This window comes from Onychostoma macrolepis, chromosome 22 (assembly GCF_012432095.1).
Source record: "Onychostoma macrolepis isolate SWU-2019 chromosome 22, ASM1243209v1, whole genome shotgun sequence".
Taxonomy (NCBI): domain Eukaryota; kingdom Metazoa; phylum Chordata; class Actinopteri; order Cypriniformes; family Cyprinidae; genus Onychostoma; species Onychostoma macrolepis.
In genome coordinates, this window is record NC_081176.1 from 11,888,425 (window position 1) to 11,907,368 (window position 18,944).

Here is an 18,944-nt window from a genome sequence, read left to right on the forward strand (position 1 = left end):
GATACCTTCATACATCTGAATACGAGTGTTTAGAGCTTACTAACACGAATAACGAGTGGTAACTAGGCTAATATAATAAGGAAACATACAAACAACACATGCATATACCAGATACATTTGTAACTGATTAATTATGGTCTAAATAAAGAAAATGCCTCTATGTGTGTGTTATGTATCTTGTAATCTTGGGGGTAGTCCACAGGCCTGGTACCGAGGGTCATTTAGTTCTCTTGGAATGTGTTTGAAGTCCGATGGAGACACAAGATAGTCGATCTGTTTAGCATATTTTGACACTGGGGGGGACAACCCTTGGCAATTAGCACCCATATAACCGTAGAATGTGGGGCCAGGCTGTGAATTATATGCAAATGTCAAAAGGCTAAAAGGGTCTCTTTAAGACATAAAGTCCCAACGACCATCAAGGATCATAAGCAGATGTTACATAGTGTTCAAATCAAACTTCAGAAGGTATAGCTTTTTTTTTTTCCATCAAAATTTGCAAGGCTGGTGGATTTCTTTTTTACTAGATGTTGACTGATCGGTTTTGCAGATTACTGGTAACTGATTCGGTTATCGGTACAAATCTTAAAGGGGTCATATGATGCTATTTTAAAGATCATTATTTTGTGTATTTGGTGTAACAGAATATGTTGACATGCTTTAATGTTCAAAAAACACATTATTTTTCAAATACTGTACATTATTGTAGTTCCTCTATGCCCCGCCTCTCTCAAATATGCCGTTTTCTACACAGACAAGCACAGTCTGCTCTGATTGGCCAGCTGACCCAGTGCATTGCGATTGGCCGAACATCACAAGCGCGTGTCAGAAATGTAACGCCCCTTACCATAATCGTGAGCTTCAGCTTTCAAAGTAAATTTAAAGACAGTTAATAATGTCCTTAGTTTTACCATCAGTTCAAGCAGAATGGGGAACAGAGTCGCCTGACAGACACAGTGATGATGCTCGTATGTATTTGCAGTACACAAGCCGCAGTTAAGACGATTTCGGACGGGCTGTACGCTGTGATGTAACCCTGTTCCCCTCACACACACACACACACACGCGCGACACACTACTCTGCACTGTGCAAAACTCCGCATTTGAACAATCAATAGCAAATACTTAAACTAATAACAAAACATACTTACAGTCGCTGATTGAGCAGCACCAGATTGTCATAGCAAAGTCGGAACTGATCCTTTGTTTAGAAATATCCTTTGTGCACAGCCAGCCTTGTACTCACCTAGGTTCATGAAACTGTTGTCCATAAATTGCTTTGCACAAATTCAAACATTTGGGTTGTGTTGTTCTGTTGTAAACAGATCTTAACCAATGAGTCCTAATTGCATCTACTTTCGGAAGGCCAAATAAATAGCTTTTTCTTTTGCATAGAAACAGACAGCATTTCCCTGACATGGCTTCTTTGCGTGCACATTTGGGGGCGGCATTACGCAAATATTTCCACATCGTGATGTAGACATGTGGAGGCGTGTTTGAATGAGGCGTTTTAACCCGGTCTGGATCACCCTTCTCTTTTAGGCAGAATGAATCCTTTTATGGAGACTTTGAGCTTTGTAACTCTGCAGATCTTATATATGCACAAACAGCTACATAACTCACTAAAGAAAAGGAAAACAAGAAACTGCATCATATGACCCCTTTAATTTTTACCTAAAGTCTATCTGGTAGTTTTTTTTGGGTTGTGCTCATTGCTGTAGTGGCTAAAAAGGGTTTGCTGTCATTATACAGGACTAGAGCGGCCTCTAGGAGTGTGTTTTGACATGAGAGACTGTGCGCTGAAGAAAGCAGGACACTTCAGATGTACACTTAAAACATGTTTTTTTGTCATAATAGAGTAAGTAATTTGTTGACTAGATGCTGCTTTAGTAGAGAAAGAACAGCAGTATGTTTGCTGTCATTGCAGAGAAGACACTAAATAGTATATCAGGCGGTTAAAACAATATGACAAATATACACAAGTCTGACCCAAATTTTTAATGTCATAATTGTTACTGTACACATTAGTTTTTGTCTGTGGCTTTCTGTGGTTCTAATAATGTCTGTATGCTTCATGTAGAGAGCTATAATATAGATCGCCCTGTTTCTTTTTGTTTGCTCTGTTTATTTCAAACACTGAACTTAAAACTCATCGATGCCAGTTTGTTCATTGTAAAAGTGAACGTTTGCCTGTTTGGTGATTAGATTAACTGTTTTGGACTGGAGTGTCCGATGTGCGGTACCTGTAAGTTGTCCTGGCTATTTTGTGGAGAAAAGTGATCTCTGTCTTGCAAAATAATGCTCAAGAGGCAGAGTTCCAGAAGTCAGAATTAGTTTATTTCAAGAAGAAAACAAAGCCGAGATGCCTGCAGAACATCTGAATCTGTCTCTGTCCAGACTACCTTTGTACAACTTCATAGTCAAACGAATTTTCAAAAGATTTACATGTGAATTGGAGAGAAATCAATCAACCAATCAATTAGTCATCAAGTTTTTTCAATAAACGGTTATATACAGTGGGTACGGAAAGTATTCAGACCCCATTAAATTTTTCGCCATTTGCTAAAATCATTTAAGTTCATTTTTTTTTCCTCATTAATGTACACACAGTACCCCATATTGACAGAAAAACACAGAATTGTTGACATTTTTGCAGATTTATTAAAAAGAAAACTGAAATATCACATGGTCCTAAGTATTCAGACCCTTTGCTGTGACACTCATATATTTAACTTAGGTGCTGTCCATTTCTTCTGATCATCCTTGAGATGGTTCTACACCTTCATTTGAGTCCAGCTGTGTTTGATTATACTGATTGGACTTGATTAGGAAAGCCACACACCTGTCTATATAAGATCTTACAGCTCACAGTGTATGTCAGAGCAAATGAGAATCATGAGGTCAAAGGAACTGCCTGAAGAGCTCAGAGACAGAATTGTGGCAAGGCACAGATCTGGCCAAGGTTACAAAAAAAATTCTGCTGCACTTAAGGTTCCTAAGAGCACAGTGGCCTCAATAATCCTTAAATGGAAGACATTTGGGACGACCAGAACCCTTCCTAGAGCTGGCCGTCCGGCCAAACTGAGCTATCGGGGGAGAAGAGCCTTGGTGAGAGAGGTAAAGAAGAACCCAAAGATCACTGTGGCTGAGCTCCAGAGATGCAGTCGGGAGATGGGAGATGGGAGAAAGTTGTAGAAAGTAAACCATCACTGCAGCCCTCCACCAGTCGGGGCTTTATGGCAGAGTGGCCCGACGGAAGCCTCTCCTCAGTGCAAGACACATGAAAGCCCGCATGGAGTTTAAGATGGTGAGAAATAAGATTCTCTGGTCTGATGAGACCAAGATAGAACTTTTTGGCCTTAATTCTAAGCGGTATGTGAGGAGAAAACCAGGCACTGCTCATCACCTGTCCAATACAGTCCCAACAGTGAAGCATGGTGGTGGCAGCATCATGCTGTGGGGGTGTTTTTCAGCTGCAGGGACAGGACGACTGGTTGAAATCGAGGGAAAGATGAATGTGGCCAAGTACAGGGATATCCTGGACGAAGACCTTCTCCAGAGTGCTCAGGACCTCAGACTGGGCCGAAGGTTTACCTTCCAACAAGACAATGACCCTAAGCACACAGCTAAAATAACGAAGGAGTGGCTTCACAACAACTCTGTGACTATTCTTGAATAGCCCAGCCAGAGCCCTGACTTAAACCCAATTGAGCATCTCTGGAGAGACCTAAAATGGCTGTCCACCAACGCTACCATCCAACCTGACAGAACTGGAGAGGATCTGCAAGGAGGAATGGCAGAGGATCCCCAAATCCAGGTGTGAAAACTTGTTGCATCTTTCCCAAAAAGACTCATGGCTGTATTAGATCAAAAGGGTGCTTCTACTAAATACTGAGCAAAGGGTCTGAATACTTAGAACCATGTGATATTTCAGTTTTTCTTTTTAATAAATCTGCAAAAATGTCAACAATTCTGTGTTTTTCTGTCAATATGGGGTGCTGTGTGTACATTGATGAGGAAAAAAAATGAACTTAAATGATTTTAGCAAATGGCTGCAATATAACAAAGAGTGAAACATTTAAGGGGGTCTGAATACTTTCCGTACCCACTGTATATTTATTAAGATCAGTGTTTTTCAGTAAACTTCAATATTAAAGTCATGCATTTTTAAAGAACAGCAATATATTTACACAAATTATTATAGTAAAAAGCAATAAAAAGCTCAGTAGCAGCAGGGATTGTCGGTGGGGGGAATGAATGACCCCAACTGCTCCCCGGGCGCCGCAGCAATATGGCTGCCCACTGCTCCAGATGTTTGTTCACTCTGTGTGTGTGCGTACGTGTGTTTGTTAACTACTCACTGCTGTGTGTGTGGACTTGGATCACCATACTTGGAACCACATCACAGCCTTTCTTTTCAATTAAGATATAATTATTCCAATTTTGTGTAGTCCTGCTTTTGATGCATTGGCCAGGATAATGTATGGGCCACTGCCAACTGTCAGCTGATATTTTAACCTTGGTGATATACTCGTCAACCACTAATTTGTACTTTTCCTTAAGTATGAAACTGGAGTGTCCCAATTAAACACTTCCTGTAATTGTTTCTGTGTTTTACACCACTGTAGAATTTTGTCCTTCTCTTCCTTGCAGAACTGCTTCCGCACAGTGAAATTTGTATGCCGACCAGAATTAAATGTATATTTCATGTCTTATCCAGGGGCGTAAATTTCATCTAACAGTAGGGGGGGACAATAAACATAAAATTTCTCAAGAGCAATTTTTGAAGGAGACCCAAATAATACAGCCAAAATTGTACTTGTCAGGATAGATATGCGTACACAGCATGGACCGTGTTTAAATATGAGTTCGGTTCACCACGCGGTCATATTATAATTGTTATTTTGTATTATCTATAGTATTTTAGGTTTCATCTGAAACCGAGTATGTCTCTTTAGATATTCAGCCGCATTAAGCCCACTGATCTGCCACTTAACATCATATTGAGCAAAACCCAACACATAGGTAGGTCTACAATATTAGCCTAATATCAGTTCACACACAAGCTTATCGCCGTGTTAGTTGCAGTGGGTGACAAGCTACGGTATTAAACTTGTTAACCTTATAATCGCACATAGAATAAACATCGGATATCATAATTTTTTTTGTCATGACTAATTTATTAATGATTTAGCATCATCTGTATTAAAGAGAAAGAATCATTTCACCCGATGTTTAAATAGAATAAAATAGCCTTGACAGCCTAAGTTACTTACATGACTAACTGTTACTGAGGAACTTGCTCTCTCTCACCGGACTCCTGTGTGTGCCGGTAAAAGAGGAAAGCAGGCAGTGGACCAAACCACTGTGAGGCAAGGGGAGGGGGAATCAAAACACTTCTGAACTTAAAACGCTTTTTTGCGTTTATTTTGTTTTACTACTCACACAATTAATTTAAGTATATGTCCATTGTATTATTTTTAATACACAGAGTCGCTTGTAATGATATTTTTAGGGGGGACAACCCTCAGCTAGGGGGGGTCCTGTCCCCCCCGTCCCCCCCGGGATTTACGCCTATGGTCTTATCACAGCATTTTATGGGGTTTGGACTATGCCATTCCAAAATTTTATTTTCTTGTTTTCTCACCATTCTGAGGTAGAGTTGCTCATACGTTGTGGATCATTCAGATAATCGACTTTTACACCTTTATAGTTTTAGATAATTAAATCTTTGAAAGTGACTGTAAGCTGTAGAAATTCTGGCCAGTTGATGTCTAACACATTAAAGCTTTCCTGGCCTCCATATTCAGTAGTCAGTTTTTGCTTTGCAGCTAACATCATTTGTACAAGGAATGAAATAAAATTCACTTCAGAGATTTATATTGTTCAAGTAATTTCTAGAATAACTGATTAATCAGTGGAATGTTACATTGCCATTCCTGTTTTAGACTTTCAAGCTGCAGTATCACTGAAGAAGGTTATAAAGCTCTGGCTTCAGCTCTGAGATCAAACCCTTCACACCTGATAGAGCTGGATCTCACAGGAAATGATCCTGGACAATCAGGAGTGAAGCAGCTTCTTGATTCTCCAAAGGATCCAAAGTGTAAACTACAACTGAGGTCAGATATGATTAAAAAATAATTCAGTCATGCTTATTATTTATGTTATTATTTATGGAAATATTGGTTCATTATTGCAGTCTGTTGCATCAAAAAACAATCAAAGATAACACAAAGTTAGCTGCTATTTTTTTTATCACACTAAGTTTAGTATTAATTTGAATTTAATAAATTTAATTTAATTTGTAAAATTTAATTTAACTTGTTTTATCTTCCCCTCTGCAGGTTTTTGAGTCCTGCTGCAGATGAAGCCTGTCAGTATGTGACTGGAATTGTGAGTAAAAACCTGTTACTCCTGAGAGAACTGAATCTGAGTGAACGTGAACTAGGAGACACACGAGTGAATCAGATCGCTGCTCTACTGCAGGATAAACACTGTAAACTCAACACACTGATGTGAGTATTTCACATTGTTTAATATGTTACAGGTGTTTTCATTTGTTTTTTCCCCATTTGTTTTTGTTTTTTTTAAGAAAAAATTTGGCTTTATTTTTGTCATTAGATTAGGGATAAAGTTGAAATTATAGTATTAATTAGCACTAAATTGGCCAAGTTTCATTTTGGAAACAATATAGTGTTTTTACTCTACCAACACAGTTCCAAAGCAAAGCAACAGTAGAAACGTTGACCATCTCCAATCACCACATAGTAGACGGTGTTATGTTCTTGAATGAAATTGATTCAATTAAAGAATTTGACATACAATGACAAAGATATAAGATATATTACTAAATTTAAAATACAAACTATCAAAATGTACACGGACCCCTGTATAAAACTATTTCAATATTTTCAATAACAGTTTTGGATTAAGGCTGTCAAAATAAACTGAAGCATGTTTCATGTCTTTGTTTTCTTTCTCTGCAGGTTGAATAATAACAATATTACAGAAGAGGGTTGTGCTGCTCTGACTTCAGCATTTAATTCAAATCCTTCAAACCTGATAGAGCTGGATCTGAGTGGAAATAAACTAGGAAACTCAGGAATTAAGAAGATCTGTCAATTATTGAAAAATCAACAATGCAAATTGGAGAAACTAAGGTGTGTATGGTCTGTTTACACTTAGAATAGATTCTCATTTTCAGGGTTTGTATTTTAATTTTAATGTAATATAATACAGGACATTGCCTCCCAATTGAGGAAAGATATTAAAAATAAAATAAAATAAAACGCCAGAGATAAATAGTATGTTTCTATTTTTAGCCTACAAACAGTATTGGATTAATAAGAGGCAATATTTTTCCAGGGACATTTTTACTTTTATAGTGGCAAAGTTTCTAGTATAGTAAAGATACCTTTGTCATTTTTATGTTCCATTAATTTCATTCAAGAACAGTAGACAGTGGAGATGGTCAATGTTTCTGTTGTTGCTTTGCTTTGGAACTGTTTGTTGGTGGAGCAAAAATGCTATATTGTGACTAAAATAAAAATTGACTGAGACCAACTTGTCTGCACTTCACTACAATTAAATTTACATCTGCTTCTCACTGAGGTACAATGCCATGTTGGTGTGTGTGCCGTTTTTCATAGCTGTTTTTAGCTGATGGTACATACTGATAATTGCTATTCAACTTCATATGATAAAATTTTAAATTCCACTGAACATTCTGATTGTTTGTGCTTCTGCAGTAATGAAATTGTTTACATTTACATTTAGTCATTTAGCAGACGCTTTTATCCAAAGCAACTTACAAATGAGGACAATGGAAGCAATGAAAATCAACAAAAGAGCAATGATATGCAAGTGCTGTAACAAGTCACAATTAGCTTAATGCAGTATACGTAGCAAGGTTTTTTTTAAACTATATAATAAATAAAAGAAAAACAATAGAAAAGAATAGAGCAAGCTAGTGTTAGAGCCACAATGAACCACAATGTTAATTTTCATTAATGTTTTTATTTTTTGTAGACTTTCAGACTGCAGTATCACTGAAGAAGGTTATAAAGCTCTGGCTTCAGCTCTGAGATCAAACCCTTCACACCTGATAGAGCTGGATCTCACAGGAAATGATCCTGGACAATCAGGAGTGAAGCAACTCAATGATTTACTGCAGGATCCAAACTGTCAACTGAAGACACTGAGGAAATTAATCCTTCAAAACTTTATTAAAATTGTTTTGATTCATTGTTATAATTAGTGAATTATAACAAAGTTATCTAATCTAAATTTCTCTACTACTTCCTGTAGGTTTCTGAAAAGTCCTGCTGCAAAGGAAGTGTGTGATTATCTCACTAAAGTTCTGGGTAAAAGTCCATTATTACTGAAACAACTGGATCTGAGTGGAGATAAATTAGGAGACCTGGATGAGGAGAAGCTCTCTGCTCTTTTGATGGACTCTCATAGCAAAGTGGAGAAAATCAAGTGAGTGAACATGATTTATTCATTGTGGCCTGGTTTCACAAACAGGGTTTAGACTAAGCCAGGATTAGGCCATAGTTCAATGAGGACATTACTCAATTACAACATTACTGGTGTCCATCTTGAGACAAAACAAAGGCATTGATATATTTTAAGATCAGTCAGTGCAAGTTTCTTTCAGTTGAAACAGCTCAGACTAATATTTTAGTCTGTGACTAGGCTTAAACCGGGGGTATAACTTCTATTCTATTCATATTCAATGTACTGTAAAAGACTGTCAGTCACATGTGTGAGCAGATATGAAGAGCTGTTGATCTGATGTGTGTTGAATATGTGCTCATAATAAATAATGCTGTTTTTGTGTTCAGGCTGAATAATTGTAAGCTGACAGAGAAAAGCTGTTCAGTTCTAGCTACTGTTCTCTCCTCCAAAACCATCCTGAAAGAGATGAACCTGAACAACAGCCGTCTGCTGGACTCAGGAGTCAAAGAGATCTGTGAGGGACTGAAGAGTCCTGTGTGTGAGCTGAAGATACTCAAGTGAGTACATTTCACCATCAGCAACAATCAACACCACTAGACTGCGTTACTTTATCGATTTATCATTAAAATATATGGACATGACCTCAATCATTTTTGATGAACTCAGTAATACACATTGTGTTTTATGATGTTTGTTTGTGTACAAAAGAAAATCACCAAAATTTTAATCAGTTGTGCTGCTTCTGTCCTCTCATCTGCTCTCTGTGTTGGAGGGGCGGTGATCAGTCATCTCCTCCACACACATAGAACAGACAGCAACAGCTGAAGAGAATGTTTTACTCAAGAGTAATAGATGTTTTAGTACAGGGGTAGGCAACGTCGGTCCTGGAGTACCGATGTCCTGCAAAGTTTAGCTCCAATCCTGAAAAAACCTCACCTGCCTGTAGCCCTAGTAATTCTGAAGACCTCGATTAGCTTGTTCAGGTGTGTTTGATTGGGGTTGGAGCTAAACTCTGCAGGACAGCAGCACTCCAGGACCGACATTGCCTATCCCTGTTTTAGTAGGTGTTTTCTTGATGACTACAGAATTCCAGCCAGAGATTTTGTAGTATTTAATCCAAATTAACTTTCAAAACCACAATGCATGTGTGTCCAATAATTTTAAGGGCTGGGGAAAATAAACAGCAAATATTAATATTGCAAATATTAAATTGTTAATGCATTAAATAATATCAGATTAACGCATTGTCTGTTGTTTTTCTTCCTGAAGTAACTATGCTAATGGCCACATGCTTAGGCTAGTGTTACAGTCTATAATATTCATGTGCTGCTCATCAGCTCCACAACACAAGAGAGAATGGCCGACTGAGGCCGTCTTATAGTAATAATGTTATAAACCTGAGTGTTTAATACTATAAATTTTATTTACAGAGCAACAGTGGAATTACAATACTAATGGTCATGACTGGTCTAATTTCTTTGCTTTTAATGTTATATGTTATAAACCATAGAGCTTATGTTTTGGTGTAAAACCGCAGGGAGACATTAAAGCTTTTGTTGACAACAGATTTGTAAACGATTCTCATTTTATCGTTATATCACAATTTTTGTTCAAACAATATAGCGTCCAAAATATATTTATTGTGACAGGCCTAACCACCTAGGAATATTACATATCTGGTGATGATGATGATGATGATGATGAAAATGTTATACTTTTTTTGAAACAACGTTACTTTTTCTAACAACAGTGTTTAACTAAAACTTCAATGAAAACTTAACATTAATAAAAATAAAAATGAACACTGAATTATTTTCTGCAATATAATTCCCATGTTCTTCTGAAATGTGCTGCAACTTATATTCCAAAGCAACTTCATCAAACTAAAATGCAGTCAACTAAACATGGAAGAAGTCACAAGGCTTAGCTGACTCTGTGTCGGCCATTGTGACCACCACCCCGCCAAGGTGTCATGCAAAATGCATTTTTATGCATGTGAAAGGTGCTGCTTTTCTGACATATTGGGATGAGAGTAAAGTGCAAAGCCTTGTTTGCATAAATATTTTAGAAACAGAATGTTACATTGCGAATATGGAAAGATTTGGGTCCATGCCAAATGAGATGTACTTGAGCTCTTTTGTTCAGAGTTCACATTACTGTAGACATACTTCTGTCAGATTAATTATTTTCTTCTCTGATCAGAAGAGGAAAGAATAAATAAAATGCTTTTAACCCTTTTTTTAATCTCTTTTCAAACTAGACTTTCAAGCTGCAGTATCACTGAAGAAGGTTATAAAGCTCTGGCTTCAGCTCTGAGATCAAACCCTTCACACCTGATAGAGCTGGATCTCACAGGAAATGATCCTGGACAATCAGGAGTGCGGCAGCTCAATGATTTACTGCAAAGTCAATGGTATTCACTGAAAACAGTGAGGTGAGACATTATGAAATATATAACAAAAATGATATGTAGATTATTTCTAGAGACATTCTTTTAGTAATACAATCTGTTGCATGCATCAACGTAAATTCAAGATAAACTATTTCACACTCAGAATCAGGGACCGGTTGCACCAGCTAGATGTAAAATAAATAAAATAAAAAAAAAGGTTGGGTACAAACCATACTCCGGGCTTAGCTAGGTCTAGCTTTCCAATAAATATTTACATCTGTTGCTGCAACCAAAACTACGACCAGTGTAGACAATGCGCATCAACGCAGACACATTCTACCACAGTGATAGTTGAGACTCCATTCACATTGCTTCTGCTACAAACTTAAATGTACCAATAATAAAGAACTGAACTGCTCATGACATCATAACTGTTGAAACCTCAAGTGTCATGATTTCACTGATTAAACATTTCTTAACAAGTCAGCATTTTTATATCTGAAGCTTCCCTGCACATTCTTACAATGCAAACATCCTAAGCATGTAAATTAGAGATGCACCAAAACAAATTTTTAACTGAAACAACAAAACCAAAATTAAAGTTTTAATTTAGCCTGAAACTGAAAATAAATTCTGTTTAATAATAATTTAGTTAATCGAATTTATTTTAATAATCAACACTCAAAGAAAAAAAGTTAAAATACAACATTCGGAGTCTGTAATTACAACTTGTTTGACAGATTTATTCATGGCAGATTTATTCAAATACACTTCAAAAAATAAAGACAGCGGGTTAAGGGAAAAAAGGAATATGCAACAGTGCACGTATTTATCGTGTATTTATCAATCCTCTCTAGAGTTATTGTTTCTAGCTGACTAATAAGTTTGTGGACAATGAATGGCTTTTCTGAGGTAAATGTAACATTACGTGACACTGTTTGCAAGCTGTTTTATTGGCATCTTTCTGTGGTTGAAACACTGATTGAGAGATTAAATTAGACATAATAAAGTTGTGCGGTATCTTTCAAAATACCTTCTTATGTTCATTCATGTTTATTTCATGCAGTAAATGGTGCAACAGGTATTAGTTCTGCGCAGAGCGATCCTCCCTATCGCAAAATACGCAAGCTTGCTCTCAAAGATGATTTAATTTTAGTTTTGTTTTGAATTTGGCCAGCGTTATGAAAACATGAATGATCATTTCTTTTAAAGGGGTCATTGGATGCAAAATTCAAGTGGTTTGAACATAAATGTGTATTGGAAGTGTGTGTACACATCCATCCTATAATGATAAAAATCCACCCAGAGGTTTTTTAATAATCCCCATTTTAAAATTCCCTTTCTCAAATCAGACTGTTCTGAGATTCCTGTCAGGATTATGTAGTTCTGAAAACAGTGCTGATTTTGACAGGGTAAAGGTGTTTTTTACACTACCATTGAGAAATTTTAACCAAAGTATGTTATAGACTTTTCATTAAGACCCTAAAGAATCATATCAACTTGTGGAAAATGGGCTTCCGATGACCCCTTTAATGCGGTGCGCTGTTGTTATTTGTACGTAAAAATCAGTCAAATCATGTAACATGAATGTCGTACAGTCTCTTGCTCGAGGCTAAAAAAATTAGTTGAAAGCATACTAAGCTGCGGAAGAGATACTGTTTCTCAAGCACTTTCCGCGAGTGGGATTCGAGACGGAGTGAAACACGGACAAATGCGTTTCGTTCATTTGTTCATCACCAGTCATACCCCACTCAACACCTTCCCCAACACAGTTTTGCGCAGGGCCCCCAGAAGTCTAGGATCGGCACTGGTTCTGTGCATGATTTTAAGTACATTTTATGCCCAGCCTAGTCTGACAACTAGATGTACATCCTGCTGATGCAACTGACCCCAAATGCTGTTTTTCCATTATGTAATTATTTATAGTTGATTGTAATCGATTGATTACAATTTATTCCTGCTTTATTCCTTTATTCCTCATCTTCCCTTCTGCAGGTTTTTGGGTCCTGCTGCAGATGAAGCCTGTCAGTATGTGACTGGAATTGTGGGTAAAAACGCGTTACTCCTGAGAGAACTGAATCTGAGTGAACGTGAACTAGGAGACACACGAGTGAATCAGATCGCTGCTCTACTGCAGGATAAACACTGTAAACTCAACACACTGACGTGAGAATTTGATATATTAATATTTTACAAAATATATACAGTAAGTACTTACATTTTACATTTATTACATTTTCAGTATCTATCAGCATCAAAGTCTTATCAAAGAATGTCATCAAGGTTTTGAGAACTAACATTAGTTAAACCCTCATATAGATTTATCCTTCTGTTAATGTAGTTGTGTATTGTGGCTGAAATAAACTGTAAGAAAATGTTTCATGTCTTTGTTTTCTTTCTATGCAGGCTGAATAATAACAATATCACAGAAGAAGGTTGTGCTGCTCTGACTTCAGCATTTAATTCAAATCCTTCAAACCTGATAGAGCTGGATCTGAGTGGAAATAAACTAGGAGACTCAGGAATAGAGAAGATCTGTCCTCTTTTGAAAAATAAAAGATGCAGATTAAAGAAACTGAAGTGAGTATTTTAATTTATCTGCGATTCTACATGTAGAATGACATATCTTTGATTAGATTAACTGAAAACATTAAAGCCTGAACACTATAATTTCTGTTTTACTATTTTCACCTCTGTTTCAGTGTGACTGAGGCTAATATTCTGCCTAACAACTCCTTTTGTGTTTCACTGAATAAAACAATTTATGATAATTTGAAACAATGTGAGGGTGAATACATTATTCAAAAAATGTTTAACTTTTTGGTGAATGTTTTATTTAAGATGTTATTAGGTATTGGTTATTGTATACATAAGGTACTGGTTAATGCATATATTTATGGAGTCTGTTTGAGATTTTTTGCAAATATTGTCAATAGAAACACATTAGATTAGCATACATTTTTGCATACTCTGCTGTATTATACATCTTTTTAATATTCATGTTTTTTTTTATTTGTTTTAGTGATGAACATGCAATAGTTTGTAACAAAATATTTATGAAGTCCAGTAGTATGATAATCTGTGTCTCAACAAAGAATAACCAACTGTTTTGTTCATAGATTGTCAAACTGCAGTATCACTGAAGAAGGTTATAAAGCTCTGGCTTCAGCTCTGAGATCAAACCCTTCACACCTGATAGAGCTGGATCTCACAGGAAATGATCCTGGACAATCAGGAGTGAAGGAGCTCTATCATTTACTACAAGATCAAAACTCTTCACTGAAGACCATCAGGAAATTAAACCTTCAATTATTTATTAAAATTGTACATCTAAAATAACCTTTCTTGCTGCAACGTTACATCAATAATAATTTGAGATGCCTTGTCTTGTTTTGATTCATTCTTTAGTTAATCACATTACATAGTAATATAATTTTATTTTGTTTAAATCCACAACTCATGTAACAGCACATGGATTGTGGATTTAAACAAAAGAAAATTATATTAGGGATGCACCATTTTTTTTTTTTTTTATTATTATTATTTTTTTTTTTATGAGCCGGTTTTTGAAAATATTTTTGGCTGAAAATATGAGCCAAAAAGTTGTGGGTTTTGTAGAACTAACATTATATATATATATATTTATAAAATCTGTAAAATCTGTTGCATAGAACTGAATAAAAATAACATTGATATGTAATATTAATATAATTTCTATCCAGTTTTATTGTTTTACTCTCAATAAAAGTGTGGTTATTTCATCGGCTTGTTTATTTTTTTATTTATTTATTTATTTTTTTATTCCATATTAAAATGATTGAATTAAATTTAAAAGTCTTACAAAATGATTTTATATTATTCAATAAAATAATTAATAATTATTAAAAAGCATTTTCAATTTTAGGCCAGATTGCATCCAGAATTTTCAGTTTTGGTTTTGGCCCAGAATTTTCATTTTGGTGCATCCCTAAATTAAATTATAGCAAGGTTATCTAATCTAAATTTCTCTACTGCTTCCTGTAGGTTTTTGAAAAGTCCTGCTGCAGAGGAAGCATGTGAGTATTTCACTAAAGTTCTGGGTAAAAGTCCATTATTACTGACAGAACTGGATCTGAGTGAAGATAAATTAGGAGACCTGGATGGAGAGAAACTATCTGCTCTTTTGATGGACTCTCATAGCAAAGTGGAGAAAATCAAGTGAGTGAACATGATTTTATATATTATGTCTTCTGTTTATTGAGTGTAAAAGACTGAGTCACATGTGAGAGCAGATATGAAGAGCTGTTGATCTGATGTGTGTTGAATATGTGCTGATAATAAATAATGCTGTTTTTGTGTTCAGGCTGAATAATTGTGAGCTGACAGAGAAAAGCTGTTCAGTTCTAGCTACTGTTCTCTCCTCCAAAACCATCCTGAAAGAGATGAACCTGAACAACAGCCGTCTGCTGGACTCAGGAGTCAAAGAGATCTGTGAGGGACTGAAGAATCCTGTGTGTGAGCTGAAGATACTCAAGTGAGTACATTTCACCATCAGTATTGATGCTGGAGACTTGAGTCTTTATGTAAGGATCAAACATCTGCTTCTGTCAAGTTCATTTTGCGATTTAGTTTTTATTAATTTTCCCCTCGTTGGTGAAATGGTGGGGTCATGTGATGTTAGTAATAAATAGTATAGTGAATAAATGAAATAATCTTAACTAAAGGACATTTGAAACCACGTATTTCTGTACGTTTTGAAATAAGGTGCATTAAAAGTCAGTAAATCCTTGATTAATATGAATATTTGAATTAAAAACATGTCTCCACATACTATTCAATACAACTCTGGTGCATTAATCTATTAAATAACAGTGAACGTTTTTGGATATGAGCAGATTAAATTTATTTTAGTGAACAAAGTACCACATTTCAACTATGGTTTTGTTAGGGTGGTTACACAAAATGTTATTTTATCCTTGCTTCTAAGAAAAGCTTCTTGTGGCCGTGAACATTTAATTTTAACGTGGCTTTAAGCACTATGCATCATTAAAGTTTCACTTTCACCACGTAAAGCCGGTAAATGTCTCCACATCAGTAAGCGATAAAACGAGCATCTTCCTCCAAAGACTTGTCGCATTTCGGGGCAAAGCAAAAAAAACATTGTTGAACAACAATATAAAATGCGGGAAACTATTCATTGGTTATTAATTGAATTACAAATTATACTACAACTGGAAAATACTATAAATTGATAAACTGTCCGGCGTGATGACGTTTAATGTCTCCGACAGCGCCTGTAGTCCCATTTAGCAACTTGTTAGCAACCGTCTTTTTTAAGAAACATAACCGTTTTAAAAAATTACAAGTGGGGTGTAACTGGTGTGTTTTATGTCGTAGAATAAAACGTGAAAGTATCTTGAGCATGTGTGAACCACGGACCTTATTTAAGGGATTTAACCAAAATCTTATTCAAAAAACCCATTGACTTTGGGACGATGGAACCGGAAGAACCGCTAAAATGCACTCGCTTCTGGGTTTTCGCCTACAAAGTGACATCATAGTTCCACCACTCTATATTGAGGAACTTGCTGCTTTGACAAGGGGCGGGCCAGTACTGAAACACCGTCTAAGCTGTTCGCCAATTACAACGCACTGGGACAGCTAACCAATCACAACACATTTCGTTTTTTCGGAAGGCGGGCCTTCATCAAACCCAGAACTAATCGAATCGTTTTTGTCAGGCTGGGGAGAAAGGTATTGTAATAATATAAATTATGTGAAAAATAATGCGATTTTCGAACCACCAAGCATGAGAGCATGTTCTAGTACACCCCAAAACAAAATCAAGACTTTGTAAAAGAGCATAATAGGACCCCTTTAAAAAACAAGACCTGCCTCGGCTACCTAGGTTGTATATGAAATCATGAAATCAAAATTATAGAAATTTAGAGAAACAGTGTCTCATCCTGACTTAAAAATGTTATTTATTTGTTTTTTTTGTTTGTTTGTTTCTCCAAATGCAGGTTAAGATACTGTTATATGACAGGTGAAGGTTGTTCTGCTGTGACTTCAGCTCTGAAATCAAACCCATCACACCTGAGAGAGCTGGACCTGAGTATGAATGAACTAGGAGAATCTGGAGTGAAAAACCTCAGTGATCTACTGATGAACCCACAATGCAAGCTGGAGAAACTACAGTTAGTATCATTATACTGTACAACAGTTACAGTTTGATTAAAGTTTATTTTAAGACTACAGGTCTTAAGTTACATTGTTAATAGCAGTACACTTTCTGTTTTTTTTTTATCTGGTAAGTATTTGGTTAATTTCCAGTATTTGATAAAAGTGTAATGATTGTGTACATATAGAAATTTGCCTTTTAAACAGGGAACGTTAAATAAATACTTAAAAAGTGAAAGAAGAAACTGTATCTTCCTGCATACAGAACTAGTGAGATGGTTTCAAAGAAAAATTACTGTTAACTAAATGGCTGCTGTTACTCCTCAATAAGGTGATCATTACAGATCTGAATAATTGTTCTTTCTCTTTCTGTCTTCAGTCTGTGGAGATGCAGTATTACAGAGAAACAGTGTCTCATCCTGACTTCAGCTCTGAAATCAAACCCATCACACTTGAGAGAACTGGACCTGAGTAAGAATGAATTAAAAAACACAGGAGTGAATCACTTATGTGACGTACTGATGGATTCAGACTGTAAACTGAAGAGATTGAGGTCAGTAACATTCACATACAAGAATCAAAATGCTTAAAATCTCTTAAACCAAAACACTTTATACTCAAGCCACGTTTACACTAGTGCCTTTTCATTTTAAAACACCGTTGATCCTCATCCATACTGGCATTTCAGAAAAGATATCTGACCACACTACATGAAAATGCTGCTACAAATGAAATTTATTGCCATTGTGAATTAATTTGTAGCATCAATTTGAAATACTAAAATTATGAATCAAACTGTTCGAATTATTCTTATTTTCCATTGAACAGTTATACTTTACACCACTTATGTCAACAAAAGCAGCAGAAGGGCTGAATGAAAATGCCAAATTTAATTTAGGAGGTGGTTCTTTTGGACAAGCAGAAATACAGCGATTACCTTGGTTACCCCTGTAAGCAGTGTTGCACTTGTAAATACTGTTTTATTAGGCATTATACGTTGAATTAAGAAATTATGATCCGCACTCACGAGAACAGTCTTCTTTTTCCGGTTTATTTAACAATCATCACCACTGGGGAAAATAATTATATTAGGCATTATACGGAAATAACATGAGAAAATGTCAACAAAACCTTTTTGGAGAAAGTCCGTTTCATTCATAATGATGCCAAGCATGCAGTTCCATGTCCATTCGCGCATTATGGTAATATGATAAGGACTCAGGGAACGATCCAGAAGACCCAATCAGGGGGTGAATGTGGGCAGCCACGCCTTCAAAAGTCACTGTTTTGGTCCGTCTAGACTAAAACATGACCCCCGAGTTTTCAAACTAAAACATGGTCTGCATCATTTCCAGAACTCTCCGTTTTCAAGGGTCAAAAACTCTGAAGTAGTGTGGACGCCAGGCGGAACTGCAGCAAAAGTTATGCGTTTTAAAACAAAAATGCACTAGTGTGAACTTAGCCTCAATATCTCGTGGTGAGTCTGAGATCACAGTATATTCCTCACCTTAATGATTTGTTTTTAAGACGATCTCTCTACATCTCTTTGTCTCTTTCTAGTCTATATGACTGTAGCATTACAGATGTTTCTTCTTTAACTCAGTCTTTGACAAACACAAAAGCACTGCAGGTTTTAAAAGTGCTTGATCTGAGTAACAATATGATTGGAGACTCAAAGCAGCAGCTCATTGATGTGCTACAAGACTCAAACTGTAAACTGAGGTGAGTAAACATCAATCGCACATCGCAAGGATCAGGATTGAGAACCGCTGTCTTAAGTACATTACAGTATAAGAAAAACAATTGTTCTAGCAAAAAGATAAACGCTTTTCGTCAATCAGCAACAAGATGAACACTTTTAACAATACTACCGCAAGCCTTCTATTAACAGTGAAGTCCTCTGGTTTAATTTGACAGAAAATACAGTCAGTAA

At 36.2% G+C, this 18,944-nt stretch overlaps 1 protein-coding gene across 1 annotated transcript in view; it reads left to right on the forward strand.

The window, feature by feature from the left end:
- The window catches only part of LOC131530767 (protein NLRC5-like), a 38,746-nt gene that overhangs the window by 18,555 nt on the left and 1,247 nt on the right, over positions 1–18,944 (forward strand). The window contains 15 exon segments of the mRNA XM_058761208.1: positions 5,949–6,119; positions 6,345–6,515; positions 6,987–7,160; positions 8,029–8,200; positions 8,306–8,481; positions 8,847–9,017; positions 10,721–10,894; positions 12,848–13,018; positions 13,259–13,432; positions 13,972–14,143; positions 14,874–15,049; positions 15,195–15,365; positions 16,855–17,028; positions 17,391–17,564; positions 18,572–18,733. Of these exon segments, the coding sequence (XP_058617191.1) occupies positions 5,949–6,119; positions 6,345–6,515; positions 6,987–7,160; positions 8,029–8,200; positions 8,306–8,481; positions 8,847–9,017; positions 10,721–10,894; positions 12,848–13,018; positions 13,259–13,432; positions 13,972–14,143; positions 14,874–15,049; positions 15,195–15,365; positions 16,855–17,028; positions 17,391–17,564; positions 18,572–18,733 (2,583 nt within the window).